Source organism: Gallinula chloropus (genome assembly GCF_964237585.1).
Source record: "Gallinula chloropus genome assembly, chromosome: 7".
Lineage (NCBI taxonomy): Eukaryota > Metazoa > Chordata > Aves > Gruiformes > Rallidae > Gallinula > Gallinula chloropus.
In genome coordinates, this window is record NC_140092.1 from 23,013,270 (window position 1) to 23,034,194 (window position 20,925).

The 20,925-nt window shown below is 37.9% G+C and overlaps 1 protein-coding gene across 1 annotated transcript in view; it reads right to left on the bottom strand.

The window, feature by feature from the left end:
* HTT (huntingtin) overlaps positions 1-20,925 on the bottom strand; it is a gene marked incomplete at its 3' end in the record, with an annotated part of 75,446 nt that overhangs the window by 43,302 nt on the left and 11,219 nt on the right. Inside the window, exons 5-24 of the mRNA XM_084266731.1 lie at positions 19,483-19,562; positions 18,885-19,023; positions 18,495-18,636; positions 17,455-17,633; positions 16,952-17,156; positions 16,094-16,141; positions 12,745-12,825; positions 11,962-12,326; positions 10,045-10,168; positions 9,631-9,749; positions 8,254-8,365; positions 6,896-7,036; positions 6,040-6,198; positions 5,843-5,940; positions 4,193-4,332; positions 3,402-3,465; positions 2,897-2,997; positions 1,340-1,486; positions 945-1,065; positions 653-729 (exon numbers count right to left, since the gene is read on the bottom strand). Of these exons, the coding sequence (XP_084122857.1) occupies positions 653-729; positions 945-1,065; positions 1,340-1,486; positions 2,897-2,997; positions 3,402-3,465; positions 4,193-4,332; positions 5,843-5,940; positions 6,040-6,198; positions 6,896-7,036; positions 8,254-8,365; positions 9,631-9,749; positions 10,045-10,168; positions 11,962-12,326; positions 12,745-12,825; positions 16,094-16,141; positions 16,952-17,156; positions 17,455-17,633; positions 18,495-18,636; positions 18,885-19,023; positions 19,483-19,562 (2,642 nt within the window). The remainder of the gene's footprint in view (positions 1-652; positions 730-944; positions 1,066-1,339; positions 1,487-2,896; positions 2,998-3,401; positions 3,466-4,192; positions 4,333-5,842; positions 5,941-6,039; positions 6,199-6,895; positions 7,037-8,253; positions 8,366-9,630; positions 9,750-10,044; positions 10,169-11,961; positions 12,327-12,744; positions 12,826-16,093; positions 16,142-16,951; positions 17,157-17,454; positions 17,634-18,494; positions 18,637-18,884; positions 19,024-19,482; positions 19,563-20,925) is intronic.

Sequence of the window (20,925 nt, forward strand, 5' to 3'; positions counted from 1 at the left end):
TGGCAAAATTCTTATATTTTCATACTCTTATTACCCAGAATAAATGTTCTCATCAATCCACAGAAATAAAATTACAATCTAAATTAATATGAATGTCAGCTTTGAATCTGTAAAGGAGGAATTAGAGGAAAGGGCAAAGGCTACATCACTGCATCAGTGATGACTATCAGATGCATCTTAAAAATAGTGGGTTTTAAGATGGATAGAGCAGAAGACACATTGTTGCAGTTCTGCACTGATTTTATTTTCCAGCTAAGAACCGCTTTTAGAGTGCATATGCAGAGCACACCACACTTACAGTTGGCAAGGGAAGAAAGGGTACACCAACGAGATAAGCAGCTGGGGAAGCATTGTTTTGTTATTGATGTTGGGGTTTTGTGGTTTTGAGGTTTGTTTTGTTTTTAAATAAGATAAAATCATCCAAGAGAGTTTCAGGATAACTCTCCTCAAGTGTTTCAGAGACTAGAGACACAACAGCAGCAATGAAGAAAATCAACACAAAGTTAAAAATCTATTTAAAAACTAAACAGCTCTACATGTGCATGTTTTACAGCTCACATAGCACAGCACATTGATGTCATGGCTAAAGAAGTGTACTTCCTTTTCATAAACATGGCTTTTACGAGCACAAATAACAGATGAAGGAACATACCCACAGTGCCATCCCATGCTCCAGGTGCAGACTGGAAACGTTGTGGAGAGAAGACACAAAGCTTCACAACAGCCAAACTGAAAAAGTCAATACCAAGAACTGAATCAGTTTCATCACAGGATGAGTTAGCAACATCAAGAAGGTATCTTAAGAGTGAGAATGAAATATAGTACTATTGCCACTGCAACAGTACCAAAGCCACAGATACCAACCAACACGGCCAGGAAACAATTAAAAACAAAAGGAAGCAGAAAAAAAAAAAGGTCAGTCACTAGCAACTAAGAAAACTCACCGTAAGTGCTTTTGTAGTGGATATTGTCAATGCATGGGAAACTGCTGCAATAACCCTTGAGAGATTGTTTTCCATAGTGACATCTGTTGGACTCTGCAGCATATTGTAGCCTCTGTATGTTCTGAAATAAAAATATTTATACCACTAAAACACCTCAATCAAAACCATGATTCCTTACAATCAGTGTGTGAGCACATCACTAGTAACTCACACACCACTCGATCCTTTAAATATGAGTGTTTCTGAGGAACCTAAAACTATCACAAATGCTCCTATAGACTGGAAAAAGAATGCATAAGCACAGGGATCTGCCTGATTTAAATAGGATTCTAGGCATTTCCAACTGAGATTTGGGTCCACGTTCCTTTCAAAGCAAGGCAAGTCATGTAACATACCTGGTGATGGTGCTCACCGCAAAGTGAGACGGAGGCTGCGTCTCATGCATTAATAGTTTCAGGTAGACACTGCTTTGGTCTCTTGCTACTGCCACGACTGGATCAGCTTGTCCTTGATCACAGTTAAAAAACAGCTTTGGAACAAGCCTTAATGATAATTATCAGAAGGGAGAAGTATTATTCAGAAATGATTTAACATAAAAGTACATTCATTAAGCAACTCAAAGCTGCATACACTAATTAGATCAAATAGTAAATGAAAATGGCTACTAAAACTCATTGTTAAGCTGAAGTCATTTTTATACAACTGCTCTTCATTAGAATCAAGGAACTCAAGTCAGGACAAAATTGTTCTAGACTCTGTTCCATAGATGCCTACCTATACAACCCACAAGCACCACTTTTCTCAACAGTACTTCTCAGTGTTTTCCTGCCTCCCCAGATATTTTCCCACAGATACCTGTGTCAACTGAAAAATAATTTCAACCTGAAAAGGACAGGTTTTTGCCATCTGATTTCTATGCAGCAAGACTTAAAACATACAATAAGATCCTGTATTCTTGAGCAACAACAGTTTCAACTTGGATAACACTGGAAAACCAGTACACATTCACTGACATTACTTCCAATGAATGCCCATACTGGGTGTCCCAAGGGACTTCTGCAAACTTGTAGCAGATTTGTCCAGCAGTTAATTGTCCTCCAACCTAAACAGCCATCCTGCCACTAAGGAAAAAGGAAGATAAGGAAAAACTCTAACATGCTACCACTTAGTTAAAGTAATTTCAAAACTCAAATCCATGAATAAAAGCAACAAATACTAGCTATGATGCAACAGTTCATGATTTCTCTGCTGAGCTGTTTCTGCAACGTAAATGTTTTTGAAGTGGCAGAAATCTGAAGGGTTTACTGTCCTTTCATTTGTTCATAGGAAAGGACACCAATTAGCAGTATGAAAAACTAAGGAAGTTACTCCTCTGGCAATAATATATTTGAGGAATTCAGTATTAGACGCTTTCAACTTCTTTTAACATAAAACTTCAGCCCTTGAATTCCAAAAAGCTACCACGTAATCCTTGCTGTTTGGTGTATTTAACTGAACAACAATTTTAACTGTAGTAGGTTACAGCAAAAAACTGCTTATTTAATCAACATTAGCTGCTTTAGTATAATTAGTGAGCATGACAATTTGAAGATATACTCCTTAAAACCATATGTAAACTACAATGTTTGGGAACTCAGCGGTGCTCCAACATTTTAAGTCCATCAACTACTATCACTAAACTGAGCAAATCACTTCAGCAGACAGAAAACTAACTTGAAAAAGCCAAAACTGAAAATAACCCTCAGAATTTCACACAGTTGAATGTAACAGTAATACAAAGCACAATTGCTTCATGATTTGCAATGATGCACGTTCCCGGTACCATGAAGTTGCATTTGTCTCCCATCCCTCATTTAAAATACAAAATCCCACTAAGGGAATATTTAGAGACACACAGTAACACATCAATAACTTCCTAAGCTTTTTAAAAAAAAGAAACCAAACATATATACCGTATTAATGAAGCAGCAGCTACATGTCTCACTCTTGGATCTTCATCTCCAAGCAGACATATTACAACATTATTAAGCACTCTCTCCTGAAGTTTTAGCAGCTAGAAAGTAAGGTTGCACAGTAAAGTTCATTGAACATTTCCATCACTTGACGGGATTGTTAAAAGGTAGTTAAGTGAGATTTCATTTGTCATACAAGTCTGTAAGACCATCTTTACCTTAACATTTCCAAATGTGCTACTTAAAACATTTTTGGTATTTACCTATTTGAAGTTTAAAAAACAAAGAAACCCCACAACAAAGCCACACATACACACACACCAGAGAACACTTAAGATGAATCTCAGTAATAAAGTATCTTTCCAGTTGTAACAAGTCTCAGAACCTGAGCCTGCACCAATCACACCTACAACAATGATCAGTGGTGATAGAATTTAAACATCAAGAGCTGAAATGGCACTGATATCTCTACTTCAGAAACACAATGATTGAATAATTTACTTACACCAGTATAATGATGAACACCTCTGTGCAAGCTCTCAGTTTTTCCTTCCAAGAAGCTGACTAGCCTACGGTAAAATATTATTTAGAGCACATTAGTAAACATTAAAGGTTATTTCTCCCTTCAGTGTTCTGAGGGGTTTTTTTTTGTTTGTTTAATGTTTAAAATCACCATTGTAGGGAAAACAAATTGTAAACACACTGCTGGCTACCTTCTGAAGTGGTAAGCTGCTTGATAAACTGGCTAGTGTAACAAAAAACCCTACTTTTTAGTTAATGACCACTATTTACACATTGTGATTGCAATTTTATCAGACTGTTTTGAAAAGGCAGTAACAGATTCCAAACACCACTATTCAGAAAGAGCACATTTTTTTAGGACTAGTGAAAATTCTTCAAGTTTGCCTTTTTTTCAGCTTGGAAGCACCTGCAGAAAATGAGGGAATGCAAGAAAAGAAAGTGAAGTCACATCCATTTCCATATAACGGAAACAGAGCAACAGAAGAAGAGCACTGCCAATACTGGAGAACAAGTCAGGGAGGGTTTCTTTAAAAAGAAAACAAACATACACAACTTGTGACTTCATTCCCCATTATCTGGTCTCTCAAACCACTGAACTAGAAGCTCCTATACAGTGTTACTGGGATTGGGCTTGGTAGCAAAGTCAATGGTAACCTGGCAAAGGAATTCATACACTCCTTACACAAATGAACTCCTCTGTTTTGGTTCCAGTTTCCTATACACATTGTCTTTGCAATGCAGCTGCAACACTCACGGAAAGATATAAATACTTACCGAAAATCCACCTCTGCAAGTGTTTCCAGAAGTTCAGTCCTTACTAGCCAATACGAGCTATTCTTCAGCGTAAGGAGGTCAACAATTAACTGTAAGCCTAGTTCACTGTAACTGCTACTACATAGGCTCATGATGCAATGCTGAGAAGAAAAAACAACTTTCAGTTATATTCCAGAAGAGGTTCTTAGAATCAAAGTAAGGCATCACAAAGTCTGTTTCATTTAGAGTACTTAAATAGTTATGGCTTAAAAGCTACAACATACCAGAGGCAGGTACTTTGCAAGGCTAGGATGCTAACTCCATGTGAACAGCTAAAACCTGCTGCTGAATTTAAGCTCTGAAGAGGAACACAAGCCTCAGAGATCAGAAGCAAATTCCCCAAAGAGTAAGGTCAAAAACCTTCAGGGTTTAACCACCATAAGCACTATATTCTTATCTGTTCAAACCCAATCTCTCCCAGCTTTCAAAGGGCATTTTTAGACACATGGTTCTGATTTCCAGAAGCATCTGAAAGTCATACCTTCTCATTATAATGACTGTTCCAACTATATGCAGAACATGTGATATTTGGAAAAAAGTTACAGAACTTTACACTTCTATGCCTTATTTAACTACAGGAAAAGGTACTGTCTTTTTTGAGGATTAATGATCCAGAATGTTTTCAAGCATTTCTGCCAAGAGGTATGAAGTCAGGTACAAAGTCAAAATTTACTAGTATAAAAGTTGCCTGAATTGAACAATTCCAGTAAATTCTTCTAAAAAGCCGTAAGTATTATCATACATGAAATGACTACAAACAAACAGTAAAATTATGAAGCAGAGGATTAAAAGTATAGCATCATTTAACTGACTGGATTTCCTTCCCTCAGCTCCATCACAGACCTTAGCATATGAAATCATACTTCCCAAAGATTAACAATCTGCATTTTACCAAAAGCTACGTCTTGTGTCACTGACCCATAAGCTGCAAAAGTCAGCCACTCTGTGCCTCTCCCCAGTGAATGAATTCCCCTTGGCCTACAATTTGTCTTTGTTGTTCTACTTTTTTTGAAAACTGCTCAAGGAAAAACTCACTCCACCCATTTACTTTTTCACAGAAAATCTTCCACAGGTTTTAAGAGAAATTAAATTCACACACTCCAAGTTCCACTCCCAAATTCAGCTATTGTCTCTATTTTAACAATTGCCTGAGAAAACTTTCAGCCAATTCAAAACACTTCCCTGAGACTTTCCCACTTTTAAAATTCATTTCAGAAAATAATTACTATTTTACTTCTCATTTCTCACACAATTTTTTGCTCTCCAAATAGAGGCTACGGCTAGGCATTACATGTTGACACCTGCCTGTTAAGGCTAGATATCTTTGTTTATCTAATTCACACATCCCATCACTGGTTAATGTAACGTTGCAGCTCATAGCAGTACATTTATGACTACAAATATCACAATTCTACTAGCAGGTAATCTGAGATAACTATTTTCCAGCTGTTTGTTCATTTCTGTACCTGAATCCATGTTTCCTACAACACAGCTCTTGGAGAAGTTACTTTTTGCTCCATGTTAAACACCTGAGCATAGAAGGATCCTATTCAGTGAATAAAACACCCCTGTGATCTGTTGTGGTGCACATAAATTACTACTACTGCTTACCCTCACAGCTGTACAAGCCAGTTTGCATGTAACAGAGGACTCATCTTTCAGCGTTTTCTGTAACAGAGGTATGCAGTCTACCAAGGAAAAGAGATTTCCTAACAAAAAAACAATTGAGCAATGAAACAAAAGAAAGTTTTGGTTACATTAAAAAAACCAAACAAACCAAGCCCACAACTCACCCTTAAAATAGTTACCTGTTGAGGTTCTGACATTTATTAGCCACTTTTCCACATCAAAGCGTGATTTAATTAGAATGGAGTTGACAATTGTTCCACACAGAATGGCAGTAGCTCCTCTAATCTGAGGATCTCCATGGTCAATGTAGTTCAGAATGTCCGATACATATTGCTCCTCTAAGAAAATGAGTTACAATTACTTTATTTTAAAAATATTAGTCTTAGACTAAACTGATCCCTAAAAACATCTCAGTAGAGGTACCAATTACTGTACAACTGATGTCAAAACATTCATAATACATCCTCCTTAGCTCTACCATTCAGAGAGCCCTTGCATGTTATACACAGATCGCTTACAATATACACACCAGAAACATATAAAACCACTAGAGGTTTATTTCAATTGTACACAGAATGCTATGGGAAAATTGAAGAAGAGTTTTGGTCAACACTCCACCTTGGCGAGTATCAGTACCAAACCCATTGAAAACTCCAGGTGTCCCTGTTGATGATATTGTAACATTCATAAAATTATATCTAATGGCTTAGAAATTATCTACAAGATGGCCCAAAATAAATTAGGGCCAATAATAAGATAAACAAACCACTTCTATATAGCAGTTGCGCTAAAACAGCTTCAACTTGTCAGAAGCTCTACAAGTTCATCCACCCAAACTTAACTCTTGCTAAAAAAACCCCATGTCACTGTAACCTCACCATATGCACCAGCAGTGTGACAGCATGTTCACTGCAGCTGGTGCAATATTGGCTTTCAAATACTAAACTGGATTTAGAGTTTTCACTAGAGATGCTGCCTTGCTTCTTTGAAAAGCCAAGCACACTATTAAAGCACAATATGTAAACTGCAACATACCATACTCTCCTCCCATTGCTTCAAGGGGTGTTTTATACAGTTTGCTGAAGAAAGACTCAGGGTAAAGTGCAACTGCTGCTCCAACACAACTTACTGCCAGGGCTTTTACACTGACTCTCACATCTCGATCAGGAACTAATGCTAGGGAGAAGGAAAAAAAGGGGGAGGGGTTATTAAAAACAATTCATGAAGCTTTTAAACAGTAATTAATAGTTCTGATATAAATAGTTTCACCTGGATAAAAAAGGCAGAGCAAGTAGCTACAGTTAGTATCAGAGGTAGCAGTTATACACAGCTTTTTCTTTGCCCTCCTCCAAAAAATAACTAAGAACCAACTCCCTTCATTGAGAATACAGCTACTGCACTGTCTTTCCAGGCACACATCATTAGCAGAGGACATGAACAAGTCACAGTTTAAAAATGGGAAAAGAACAAGCATCTTAAATGCTCACTTCAGTCATATATATACGTATATAAAATGACACATGACATGGACTTCCCAGTGAACAATAGGAAAGCAGCAGTGCATGCCATAAAAACTTTCTGAAAAACTCTTACTGACATTATTACTATGCTGAAAAGGAAAACAGCTCTTCTTTTAAGCCCTAATAGCCTCCTGTAGCAACCACTTACTACCATAAAACTTCTCTTCGATGGTCACATATGAAAAAAACTCATGAGAAGAGGCCACACTAATTTATGCAAATGCTTTAAGATGTTAAAAGTCAAAAAAAAAATTCAACTGGAGATTTCAGTTAGATCTTCGAAAAATCTTAGGTCAATTCTGATTTACTACAGCTGAATCATTTTCAATCTGAATTAACATTTCCCAAACAGCACTAGTTCTACCTGAAGTACGTTTAAAAAAATAGCACAGAATTCAAACAGAATTGAGTGATAAAGTTAAAATAGTTATTTTAAATCTTGTTTTAATTAAAGCAAATTAGCCATTGTAAAAAGAGGAAGACAAGTATTTGAAAGAACTACGTTCTTCTGAACTAGTGTTAGGAATTTTCAAAGAAGGGACTACAGCTCAGAAGATTGTTTCCTTACTTAAATACTGGTATTTTACAGTGGGCAAACTGGAAACCCAACACTGATGAAAAGAAATACTGATATTAGATTGTCTTCGCAGCTTCATACATTTGATAAACTTTTATATGTGTTTTTAGGGGCCGTGGGGTTTTTTTATGCCTGGTGTGTTCATTTAAATCAAGACTGTCAGAAAAAAAAAAAAAAGAGGACATCCCCAAAATTTCCAATAAAGTGAGATTAAAAGCCAGAATAAACTGGTCAAATTCCTAACTTTGTACACTGAGACACACAGTGAACCAAAAGAAACTTGAACAGAAGCTTACCTCCTTTCTCCCCAGTAAGTAGAAAAGAGGCTGACAGAAGTCTAACACAGTGCACTAAAGGAGCAGAATTTCCATCGGTATAGTGACCTATGTCTCCCTTCACCCTGGAGGGCTATTGAAAGCAAATCACAAATTTTTACATAGATAAAAGTTAATCTCCAATGCAAATTAAATTTTGAGCACAACAAAATTTAGAAATACTACACATCCCCAAATCTATAGATGGTTGCAATACAAAATGCATTTAATACGCATTCAAAAAAAGAAGCCTTAAAAGGTAATGCTTTTGGGAAGCTTGGACCAAGTATCAGAATTGGTTTCATTTTATCACAGAAGCAATCCTTCTGTAGATATTTTTGTTACCTAGACTTGCTGTTTGCATATGAAGCAATCTGAGGCAGCTGGAGATATTTAGCCTGGAGGAGGCTGAGGGGAGACCTTAACACCGTCTACAATTACCTGAAGGGAGGTTGTAGAGAGGTGGGCAATGGTCTCTTCAGCCAGGGGACAGGAGATAGGACAAAGGGAAATGGCACAAAGCTGTGCCAGGGCAGGGTTAGGTTAGATGTTAAGAAAAAATTTTTCACTGGAACAGGCTGCCCAGAGATGGAGTTCAGTCACCATCGCTGGATGTGTTTAAAAAAAAAAGGTAGATCAAGTACTTAGGGATATGGTTTAGCTTAGGACAGAAATGGTTGGACTTGATGATCTTAAAGGTCTTTTCCAACCTTGTAATTCTGTGAATCTGACAAACTTTTTGTCACCAAACAATTCTGTTTGGAAAATTTGTATGAAAAGCATTTAATTCCCAAGTTGTTTCTAAAGAAGGTTGACAACATTCTTTAATTTCACATTTACAAGTTCCCCAGTAGCCTGAGCTGATCTAACTCCATCTGCTACAGACAAAACTCCTTTTGCTTCAGCTCAGAACAAGGTCCAAAGCTAAAGAAAAAAAAAAAATGTAAGAAGAAATGAGTAACCTGTGGTTAGAATGACGACATGAGCCTCTGCAGGAAGAGAGGCTCCACAATAACTTCTGAGGAGATGACACATACCTACTCAGCTAGCAACCAGCATAAAGATACTCTAGGTAACAAAAGTATCAGTGTGCCCTACTAACACACAGACAAAAAGTGGTTGTGTTCTGTTATGGTTTTGCTGGTGATTGCATTCAAGATTTAACGCTTGTGTATTCAACTTACACTAAAGAAATGTCAGGCTGTAACTCAGATTTACTATTCAGTTATTTTGACCCATAATGAAGCACACCACACACTCAAGCTGCACATATTCACTATTAATTTACATGATCATAACTGATTATTTTTTAACTTAGTAGTTTTAAACTTTAACCAGGCCACTGTCATGACTTCTCACCTTATTTTCATGATCACCAGGATCTGCTGCATCTTCTTTAGATGTAAATCTATCTACGCTGCTATCAGAAGGTTGCCTGCTATGGCTCATGGTTTTCAACAGGTGAGGCTGTTGAAGAGCTTTAGAAAACAAGCAATTCATTAAATACCATTTCAGATGCAAATTAAAAGCACTTCAGTTGAACTTAATTATACAAACATGAAAAATAAATTAGCAGTGATCAAAACAAGTGATTCATTAGAAGTGTTGCAATATGTTACTTATTTTACATTTCAATCTAGTTACTTGCTTTTCCTATCCATTACATGATTCTTCAGTTCCTTGGAGCTTAAGTGAGCAGATACACCTGTAAAGCCTGCCTTAAAAGGCATCACCAGTTCTCCCCATCCCTGCCCACCCCATTTATCAACATACCAATAGAAGAATTTCTGAAAGACTCTGAGGAATCATCTTGAAGGATATTTGCAGCGTCATCTTCCTCATCCTGCAGCTGCCCAATCTGCATTCCAGAATACTGTCCTTCAGCACCCTCCAAAACCTACACAGTGCAAGGACAGGACTTAAAACTTAGCTTAACACACAGTATTGAATCTCAAACATGCAATGTTTGTAATCTAGAAATAATTTGCAAGCAAATGAGAGTCTGATTATTATTAGTGTGTAGCTGCGTGCAGGCCCCAAAGCAGTTCCCCTCCTCCTCCAGCACTTGGGCTATTACAGGCCATTGTTACATCTGACATTCTCCCAGCTGAGCCACGAACTTGAACAGTAAGGAAGTCAAACACTTGATGTACTGCCTTTCCCAGAGCTCTCCTCGCTCCCTTATTTCAAACACAACTGTCCCTTTATCTCAGCAGTTACAAGTCACAACCAACACCTTTACAGTCACAAGCTGATCTTGTCCCTTACAAACTCTCCTGTCTCTCACTTGCCCTGAATATGCACAGCCAAAACAAGAAGATAGTATACACGACAAAAAGTTTAAACACATCTTCATTCATTCTAAATCAGAGACTACTAAAATGCTACTAACACAGAGCCCTCTATTCTAGAGTTTGACCCTTAGTACCAATGCAATACACAGACATTAGGTATATGGAAAAATAACTACAAGAAGGGAAAAAAATATTCTAAATAGGAGGCAGTAAAACACAATGGAATGCCATTGCAAGTTTATCAGAAGACACAATATACTTCTTCAGTTACTCTCTGACTTCAAAGGCACCTAGAATTTTTTCAGTAAAAAGCCCCTGTGTGGGTACATGGGACATTCACTTAGCCTGTCAACCAGGAAAAAACAGCTTACATGTAATTATTGCTTGTAAAAAGTATAAGAAGTGACATGTGCAACAGCCTGAAAAAAATTTGCAAGAAATGCATCTTGTCAATAAACACAACTTATCAATAAGCACCTGCTCACTCTGGGGTCTGAACTGCCTACATTTAATTCAGAGACAGTGCAATTACCATCACACTTTAGTTCTTGAATTCTCACTCTTACAGGAGAATTTGCTTATCATAATTGTAAATTACCATTTTTTGTAGAAATTATTTCTCTTCCAAAGTTACATCAGGAGACAAGTCAAAAGTTTGATAACATTTGGAAAAAAAAATCTCACTTAAATTTTACATTTTCCACTTTTTTGCATTTTCTGCTTTAGCATTATATTTTTGTTGGTTTTTATTACAGCCTAATCATACACTTGCCTGAGAGAAAAGTTTATTAAAACATACTATATGTATGCACATTTCAGGTGTTTATTATATATGTAACTGCTACATTAGTAACTCATACAGCATTTGTTCAGTAGAGGAGAAACCCTTCGGATGGAACAAAAAAAGAAAAAAACAGTTGTGTTGCCAAGTGAAAAAGCACAGGCAGAAAGCAATGTGAAGCATTAGGTTTCAAAAAATATTCCTCTATCATTCCAAATAGACTGTTCACCCTTTAACACTTCCATTAGTCTTCCTGCATCAAAACAGTTGGCATAACTATACAAATGATGGCTAGGCAACTAAAAGATATATTTATGTCAAGCATTTGACATTGACATTTTCCAGTGAGTGACAATCTGTTATGACCTGCCCAGGGAACACCCTGATTAGAGCTTTGTAGTTTTCCATTACTGCTGAAGTGAAAGTGTTAAAAGGAGGTCCAGCGCTCCAATAGAGGTGTGAGCTGCTGACCTTTCCATTGTTACTAGCTGAGAATGGAAAAGTAGAAGACGAGTAAGTAGATGAATCCAAGTCTGGGCCCTCCAGGGAAGAGCTCTGAGATATGTCGGGCCCCCCAGTAGAAGAGGATCCCCCCTCTGCCTGTTGCACACTTACAATTTCAGAACTGTCCGAAGGGGTTACAGCAGAGTCTGGACCTTCTGTAGTAGTCTGAGAGCTATCACTAATTGGTGAGGAAGCCTGTGTACCATCATTCAAGTCCATAGTGGGATCTGACTGGACAGCACTGATCTGGCTGGAGCTTCGACTAAGCACATCATCATCTTCCCCTTCAGTAGCTGTACTTGTCAAATCACAGCTTGACAGCTCTACAGAGTCCGACTGCAGTGTGTGTTGAGAACGTGGCTGTTCAGTAATGATATCATGTCCAGTAGAGTCAGCAGCTGCACTCCCTACTGACCCAGCTGTTGATACACCTGAAGAAGAAGCTAGTTCGCTGGCTATCTCACCCTTCATAGAAGCTGCAAAACAGACGTTTGAGTTAATTCAGTGTTTAAAACCCACGTTTCATTCTTGATACAGACACCACATACTAAACTAGACTAAGGGCAGTGTGTAACTAAATAGCTGAATTGCAGGTAGGGAAATAAACATCTGTAAGAGACCATTTTTATCTCTACAGTAGCTCAAGTAAGTCAGTCTGTACCTCCCCCCCCATCCCACACCCCCCCAAACCCAGACTTACATTGTGAAGCTGACTAAGTTTTACACCCAGGAGTATTTATGGTTTCAGTTTTGTCAGTATGCCTTTAGAGTGCCCATCCCCTTCCTAGTCACCACAGTGCATCACTTTGACATTCTTTTATTGGTCCCTGTGAACTGTCTTTGCAATGTGCAACAACACGGGCTGCTGACGCTGCTGAAGGGAAAGCCACCTACCCGCAAACGATGCGGCACTGACATCCGAGCGGGTTTCAGAATCATCCTCCAAACCCTCTTCTTCACCAAGAAGTATTTTACCTGAGAAGTGATAACACAAAGACCTTTGCAGTTTCCCAAAATTACAGTCAACTCAAAAGGCCAAACAGTTGAAGCCAGTTATATGTGAACACTGTTTTAAAAAAGTTTAACCAAATCATTTTTCAGAGCTATGACAGGCAACAGGTAGAACAGAAAAAGGAAAGAAGGAAGTAAATATCCAGTCCTCCCTATCTGATCAGCAGTGAAAGAGCAGTGACAAGGAAACACATAGTTAACTGATTTTATTCAACAGTATAACCATTCAGGAGGCTACCTATGACCTTATTCTTTCTGGTTTATTTCTGTGGACTATGTTTAACAGCCCACTAATTTCATCAGGTATGTCCTACAACAAAGTACAGGATACCTGTCCCATGGATGTGTGCTCTCAACCCAGGACATTAAAGCACCAAAAGTAAGAGAATGAGTAAGCTTTCATAGCTGTAAGGAGGGAGAAGTATCAAAGCTACTTGCAGTTTGGGGCCTGAAGACCACTGAGAGCAGACTGGAAAATGCCTAGGATGAGAGGCAGCAGAGACTAGAAGCACAATACAACAGAAGTGGGGCAAAGCAATGAACCATGAACAACAGTCATTAAAATCCAAGGCCTACTAAACAAAAAAATTTTAGAGAGGCTTTTGCCATAAGAAAAAAAAAACAGTAAGAACCACTCACAACCTAACACAATCAGGATAGAGCTCTCTTACTCACAGATTGTCTACTTTAAACAAAAACAGTGGAAGAAGAAAGATACCTGCAGATGCACACTGTCTGGGAGCATATCAAGGGCGTAACTGCACTGAAAACTCCACAAGAGAGACAAGATAGGGAGTGCAGAGAGGACTATTGAGCACACCCTTCTGGATCTTGCAAGTAACTTACTGATACAGAGGGATTCATACCAACTGCTTTGAGATAAGGTTGTTTTGGTGTTTAGAATAAGCTTCACTGGTAGTCCAAGATTCATCATGCAAGATACCAATGTTTTGATAATTCCAGGTGAGTTATTTAGCATCTCATTTAAGTAAACCAGGGAGTAAAAACGCATTAACAGACTTTTATAGTATATTAATTCCTCTGTCACAACTGCTTCCCATACATAGCAGTAACACTGCAGAATTGTGTTACTCCAAAAAGTATGCTTTATGCTATTCAAACCTGTAACGCAGAAAAGCAACCATGACATTTTCATTTATGTTGTATGTAAAATAACAGTAATTGACAACTACACATTCCTAAGAGAGAATGAGTAAAATCCTGCTAAGACTTCCCAACAAAAAGAATAAAAGATAGTGTATTCGTCTCTCTCATATTTGCATCCGTTTCACTGAAACAAACCAGGACTTTATTTTGCTCTCCACAGCTGATCACCTTTAAAAGCAAGTGAAAGAGGAAGGACACTGAAAACACACTTATTAGGCATAATAGGCTTTTTATGTTTCATTGAGTATATAAAACAAGCTGCAGGATACTTTTCCACTATTTGGAAAAAGATTCAGTTAAGATGCAGAATATAAGCTTGCATTTCAAAATTTTAGCCTTCTTAGCAAATAATTTTCTGAAGCTGTAACAAACCAACACAGGCCATCTGCTCAAGAATGAAGTTGGTGTGAAGCAGTAAGACTGAAGAGACACGGAATATCCAAGTTCTGAGACTAGGGTCACAGGTTTCTGTAGTTTAACCTCACTTTACACACAAGGGAGTATTACAGCCAGAGAAGTTTCACCCACAGCCAACAGCAGAAGCCTACTACTCTATATGGTATGAGATGGCAAAATGACTTCAAATAGGAAGAGGCTTCATTTTTCCCCTCCTTTCTACAGTGTAGAACAGCAGGTAACAAGCAGTCACAATTTGAAATTAAACCTGTACAAAGAACAAAATCATGAACAGATTTCTTCAAATTTGTTTATGCCAATTTTTAACCACAAAATCTCCATACCAATAATCTTGAAAGAGGATAGAAGCTGATGACTCATACATGTTTCCCCACTGAATGAAGGAAAGGTTAGTGTTTTAGCAAGTACTTGAATCGAAATTACACTATTGTTATTAGTTTTTAGTGTAACTTTGAAGTATTAATAATTCAAAGTATCAAAAAATGATTTACAGGTTTTCACTCAGATGTGTTATGCATTGCTATTCTGATTTGTTGCATTCTGTCTCACCTTTGGAAGCTGCAGCAATATCTGCTTTCAGAACACCCTTTCTTTCACACTACTATTTCTAAGTTAGCAATTATCACTGCTCTGTGAGTGCTATTTCATTCAGCTATTTCATACCCATTATTTCCATTTAGGTATAGTCTGAAGCCTGTAAATATAGGCTTCAAGATTCCTTTCACACAAAAATAGGAGGGCATATTTGGAAAAAGCATAAGCTAGCTGCTATAATGGTCCTTAAAGTCTGTATAATCTAGTTTAATCTTAAACGTTTTTTCCTTATGCTTTTCCTTTCAGTATAGTGCACAGGTAGTAAGCAGAGATGTGCTCACTGCACTACACACATGTAGTTCCACCACAGCAGCAACATTTCGCTCGCCTAAAACAAGCCACGAAACTGTTACACAGTTACAACTGTTACTGGAATCAAGAATGATTCTAGTACTGGTATGGAGCATTTTTAAGCAAAGTATAAACATGTAACTAGGTATGAAGTACTTTCATGCACAAATTGGGGAAAAACACCTCAGAAGTTTTTTGTATTATTTTATATCCCACTAAATGAATTACCTATTGAAAAAAAGAAATGAAATATACCCAGTAAGACACAAAATGAATAGCATTAATCATCAAGAGCAGAAACAGAAACTAAAGAGTGTCATATTAAAACATGCAAACATACACATGCACCAGTGAAAGAAAGGAAAACCAGGCCTACCAAAACTGGGACAGTTAACTCATTAAAGGTTAAATATTACCATCAAAAGGAAGAATGCCCTGTTCAGAGAGATTTTTTTTAGATGTGCTCTTTAAAAGTTAAAATTGCATCAATATTCATCACCATAATTTTGCCAGTGAACTACAACAAAAATATCATACTGCTTTGAATAATTTTAGAATACACTGATTGCAGTATCAGAAGTCGTATCATAATTCTTTTAAGATTTACAGTGATTAAACTCAGCTGATAATGCAAAGGCATTTGTGAATGAAGACCTGAACTTCAGCAAGACAATGAAGTTGGGAGGGGAAAGAAAAAACCACAAAACAAAAAAAAGAGATCAGAAAGGAATGCAATTAAATATTTGGTTTTGAAAATAATCACCTTTATGCTTTCTCGCAAGAACAGGGCTGCATGAAGACCCCCCTCCAGCTGCAAATCACAGAAAGTAACACATCAGGGCAAAGACAGAGCTGCTGAAATTATGAAGGAATTCTAATAGCCACAAATGGGGGGAGGGAACCCAAGGCCAGGAGAAAACAGCAAAATTGTTGCTTTTGAAATCCAAGTTTTTATAGATCATTTGCTGTGAAACAGTATTTTTAATGCCACTTGTGCATTTTCACTGCTATGATTGCTTCTGGCTAGTGGATTACCTTCTGATAGCAGCAACATTAGAATGATCCATTAGTTCAATACAGAAGTAGTCCTTATGAAAATCGAGTAAGAAATTGATTCTTTTGAAACAGATAAGTAGCAGTTAAGACACAATTTTAAGAACATGCACTTCACAGACAAGAGCACTGATAGCTGATTTTAAAAGTTATGGATAAACTTAAGTCATGCTTTAATTTCATGCTCATTTTGGTATTCAGCAAGGAGCTACCAGTTAATAGAAATTCTGATTAGATCAGCTTTTTATGAATCACAGTTGTCAGATGCTTGGTGAGAAGAACATTCATTTTGTGGGGGAAAAAAAATTCTGACACCACAGTTAACTTGTCTTGTATAACCAAATACCCCATCAACATAAACTGTAAAAAAAAAAAATTACTCCAAGTTTGTCATTATTCAGTGAATGTAAAACCACTTAAAGAAAGGAGGGAAAAAACTTGTGTGCAGGGAGTGGGAAATCATGCATAACTTCATACATTTTATTCTCCATACTTTTGGCTAATACTGAGAAAGAGAGTTGATGTACGTTCACCTCCCTTTATGCCAATTACCAATGGTGTAGCTTACCTATAAGTTCCACTATGCTCCCACTGCGGCTCCTGCTGGCAGATTCATCTTTGGATACACTGACCTGTGCAATGCCCCCTGAAGCGGTCAGGGCATGGAGAAGTTCAGGTGGTGGTGTTCTGAAGAGCTGTTGCAGTAATTCTAAAGCTCCAGTCACAACATTATGGTCCTGATGCTGGGTGTAGTGCAGAGTCAATTCATAAACCTAAAACCCAACAAAGTGCCTGAGTTTCTATGAAGACACATCATACTCTATTTCTTCTCATATACCACACGATTTCAGTGATGCATACAAAATCATTCATGTTTGCTATATCTAAACTTCCTCACACTCTTCTAAGGAAACACATCAGTTAATTGTAGCCACTTTATCAAGATGAACGGGAACTTAAGAATGCAGAATGTTCATTATCAAACTAGTGTTTTATCATCCTATATTCAAAATTTATTTCTTCTCCTTCCAATTAGTACTCTTCAGGTTAAGGTCATGATTTATATTTTACCTGTATAAGTTGTTCTGGTGAAGGTGAAATCTCTGTTTCTTTTCTTGTTACACCAAAACTGCCTTTCAGGCTGGTATCCTTTACTTGTTGTTGCAATAAAGGTATGAGATACCTTAGTGTAAGTAAAACACCCAGAATTAAAAGAGTAGGATGATCATCTTCTACAGGAACCAACAAGCCTAGGGATAGAAAAGAAGCAGCCAAATCACTTATTGGCAGTGGTTTGTTTCAACACAGATGTTACTTCATGTAGTCCATATAATAGCTTCATACAGCCAAAACAGACAAAAAGAACAAACCCAAAAGCCCAGCAGCAACTTCAGAATGCTTTCAAAATATAGAAACACTTGAAAATATGCATTGCTTAATAATCCTAACAACGTTTTAAGCAAAGTGGAAGGGTCAGAAGACCCAGCCTCACCTTCCCTGTGTTATTTTTTTGGCAAGACCTCATGCTTTCACCAAGTGATCTAGACTCTCTTGATGCCCTCACCTGTTTCCTCTCTCCACTCAGAACCTTCATTAAGGCCAAACATAACTATCACCCACACACATGCACTACTAACCTCATGAATGACATTTACACTTTTGCCTCCTCCCCAGTTAAGTTAGTTTTTTAACAGAGAATCTACACGCTGTTACTTCTGAAAAAACTCTAGCTTATGTGTTCAGGCCCCAAAGGACAGCAGTCATATCCTCCACCTCTGACCTACTGTGCTAACAACTCAGCTGCTGAACAATGCAAATCTGAGCAAGTTCTTCCAGAATCCCCACAGATCCTCATTTTCTAGTAGGCTGCTTGATTCCCTAGCTTTGGCTTGTTTTTTCAGTGTTACTGAATTAGAGTTGCAGTACACAGAGACACAAACAGCTTTAGTCATGTCTTCACCTTACAATGCAAAACAGAGAAAGCACTGGCAGTGTAACTGGCAGTCTAAGTATCCTTGCTTTGCCCCAAAACCTCCCATGTCTGAGAACTGTCTTAGATGGAAAAAAAAGTTGTGTTCCTTACACCTGAATCATCCCCCAGCCAATCTTACCTAAAAGTACATTCAATAACCAGGCATAAAAATACTGCATTCTTCGTGAATGTTGGCAGATGCTTACTGCTGATCCTGCTGCTGTTCGGCGGATAGTAGGGGAGCTGGATTTAAGGTTAGCTATGAAAGCCTTCAACAAAACCTAAAGACAAAGATATCTCACTTAACTTTTTTTTTGTAAGAAAGGAGACAGAAGTAAATTAAGAAATCAACAAATGTATTTTTCATGCCTTCAAAGCATTGTTTAAGGTACTATAAACAAGAGAAACTTTTGCCTTAATTCAGGCATGCAGCTGTAACACTGGTTTCTGTAACATCTGATTGAAAGTGATGATAGCTTACTGTGGTTTGAGATGTAACAGGGAGCACTAACAGGTTGGAGAAAGATACCTTAATCTCATTGTCATTTGCGAAATTGCCGAACGCTGCCATGATTTTTGGTATGGCTGCAGCTAGTGTCTCCTGTACCGACTCTTCGGGTCTCTTACTGATTCGTGTTAGACAGGGCAAGAGGTTCACTAGGTATGGCCTAAGGATGGCAAAGGACAAAAACTAATTCCATGTCAGAATAACTGTACCCATCTAAACATTCTGTAACATTACTAAATCATAAGAAAAATGTACCTGTTAGCTACACAGAACACAGGTAAAAGAGACATTCATCTGAATACAATTTACAGAGACTGAAACAGAACTAAAGAGAAGAATGAACTTTAAAGAACCCAACCAACAAAAACCCAACCAAAACCCCACAAATCATCATCTTCACAAGTCCCCCACAACACTTCCCAGTCATGTACAGCACAGAACTAAAACGCCACTCAAAGAAAAACAGCTAATGAAACAGAACTCCTTCAGAGAGAATAATGTAACAGGAATTCTTCCAACCTCCCAGTTACATATTTAAAATTTGAAAACAGTATGATTTTGCTAACATCTATATTTTGTTCAATATTATTTGGAAAGTTCTTTAGTAGGATGTGTTTACCTGCACTTTTGGGGCCGAACTAGATGGGCAAGTTCAGCAAATCTCCAGAGTGCAGCACGTAGACTTCTGGAAGCACCATTCTAGAGAGAGTACTTAATTGTTACACTTCAACAAGCAAAACCATTTCCTAAAAAAATTACTATTACATACAATAGTCTGTTTTATACCATTTTACTGAAACAGATAGAAATGTAAGGTATCTGGAAGCCACAGACTTCCTTTAGCCAAAAGGAAGTCAAGTCAGCTCCATGATTGCCTTTGTTTTTTTCTAGCTGATATGAGGAATTTTCTGAGTGACTGTTGTGGTTTTGCCCCAGCTGAGAGCCTAGATCCACGCAGTTGCCTGCTCTTTAGTTTGGGTCACCTGTCCTGGCTTCATCCCCTCCTTTCTCATTAGTAGGGAAATATGAAGAACTGAAAAAGTCCTTGATTACTTGGCAACAACTAGAAACATCAGGGTGCTATCAGCACTGCTCCCACCCTAACTCCCAAACAAGGCATTCCATCCGCTGCTAGAAAAGAAATTAACTCCATCCTAACTGAAACCAGGACAGTGACCCAAAATGATTACTAAGGAATAACAAGGAAGAGAAGGAAATGTGATATTTCCAGTCTGCTGAAATCACCTCAAAATACCAGAGTCATCAACCAACAAAGAAACACTGATGATGAGATAGCCTAAAAATCGCTGGAACATTTGCAGAGATTTAAATGCAGCAGAGATATGCAAATAAGCAGTGTTCAGCTCCTGAGCACACACACTCAAAAAAAAAAATTAAGTATTGTTCTGTGTCACTTCATAATGGCTTGCATACTAAAGTTTGGTATCTACTTGTCTGTATTGACATTCTGGCTCTAGTCCAGTGAAGGTGCCTTCAGAACCACTGCCTAAGGATACAGTAAGGTTCCTTAGCACTGTTGGAAATACAGAAAATTATGGAAGTTAACAGATGTCAGAAAGAATTTGAGTACCTAACATAGTTTGAACCTAACCAAAATGCTTCTTCAAATCAAGCCCATCTGAAGACAGAGCTGAAGTGTTTAGAAATTGTCACCTCTTTCTCGTTTTCTTTAGCTAGTATATCATGGTCTTGTTAGTGTGGCAAGTGAATTACAAAATGCAGTTTCACAGGTTCAAAGCCAAACAACAGATTCTCACACGGCTCCTGGAGTGATCCAACTGATGCAAACCAAAACTGAGTCTGATGGGTGCTTCTGTTATGCCTGCTACCTCCCCCTCACCTCTGCTATGAATCAAAGAATAGCTGTTGAAAAAGCACAAGCCAGCTGAACAAAAAAGTATTTCCTCCTGCACCCAGTCACAACATGCAGAAGCTTCAGAGATTTTGTTGACACTGGCTTTTTTTTTTGTTAATTAGCTACATGTCCATTTCTATACCCTTGAAATTTCTGAATGGCATTAAAGTACAGTCCACATCTGAC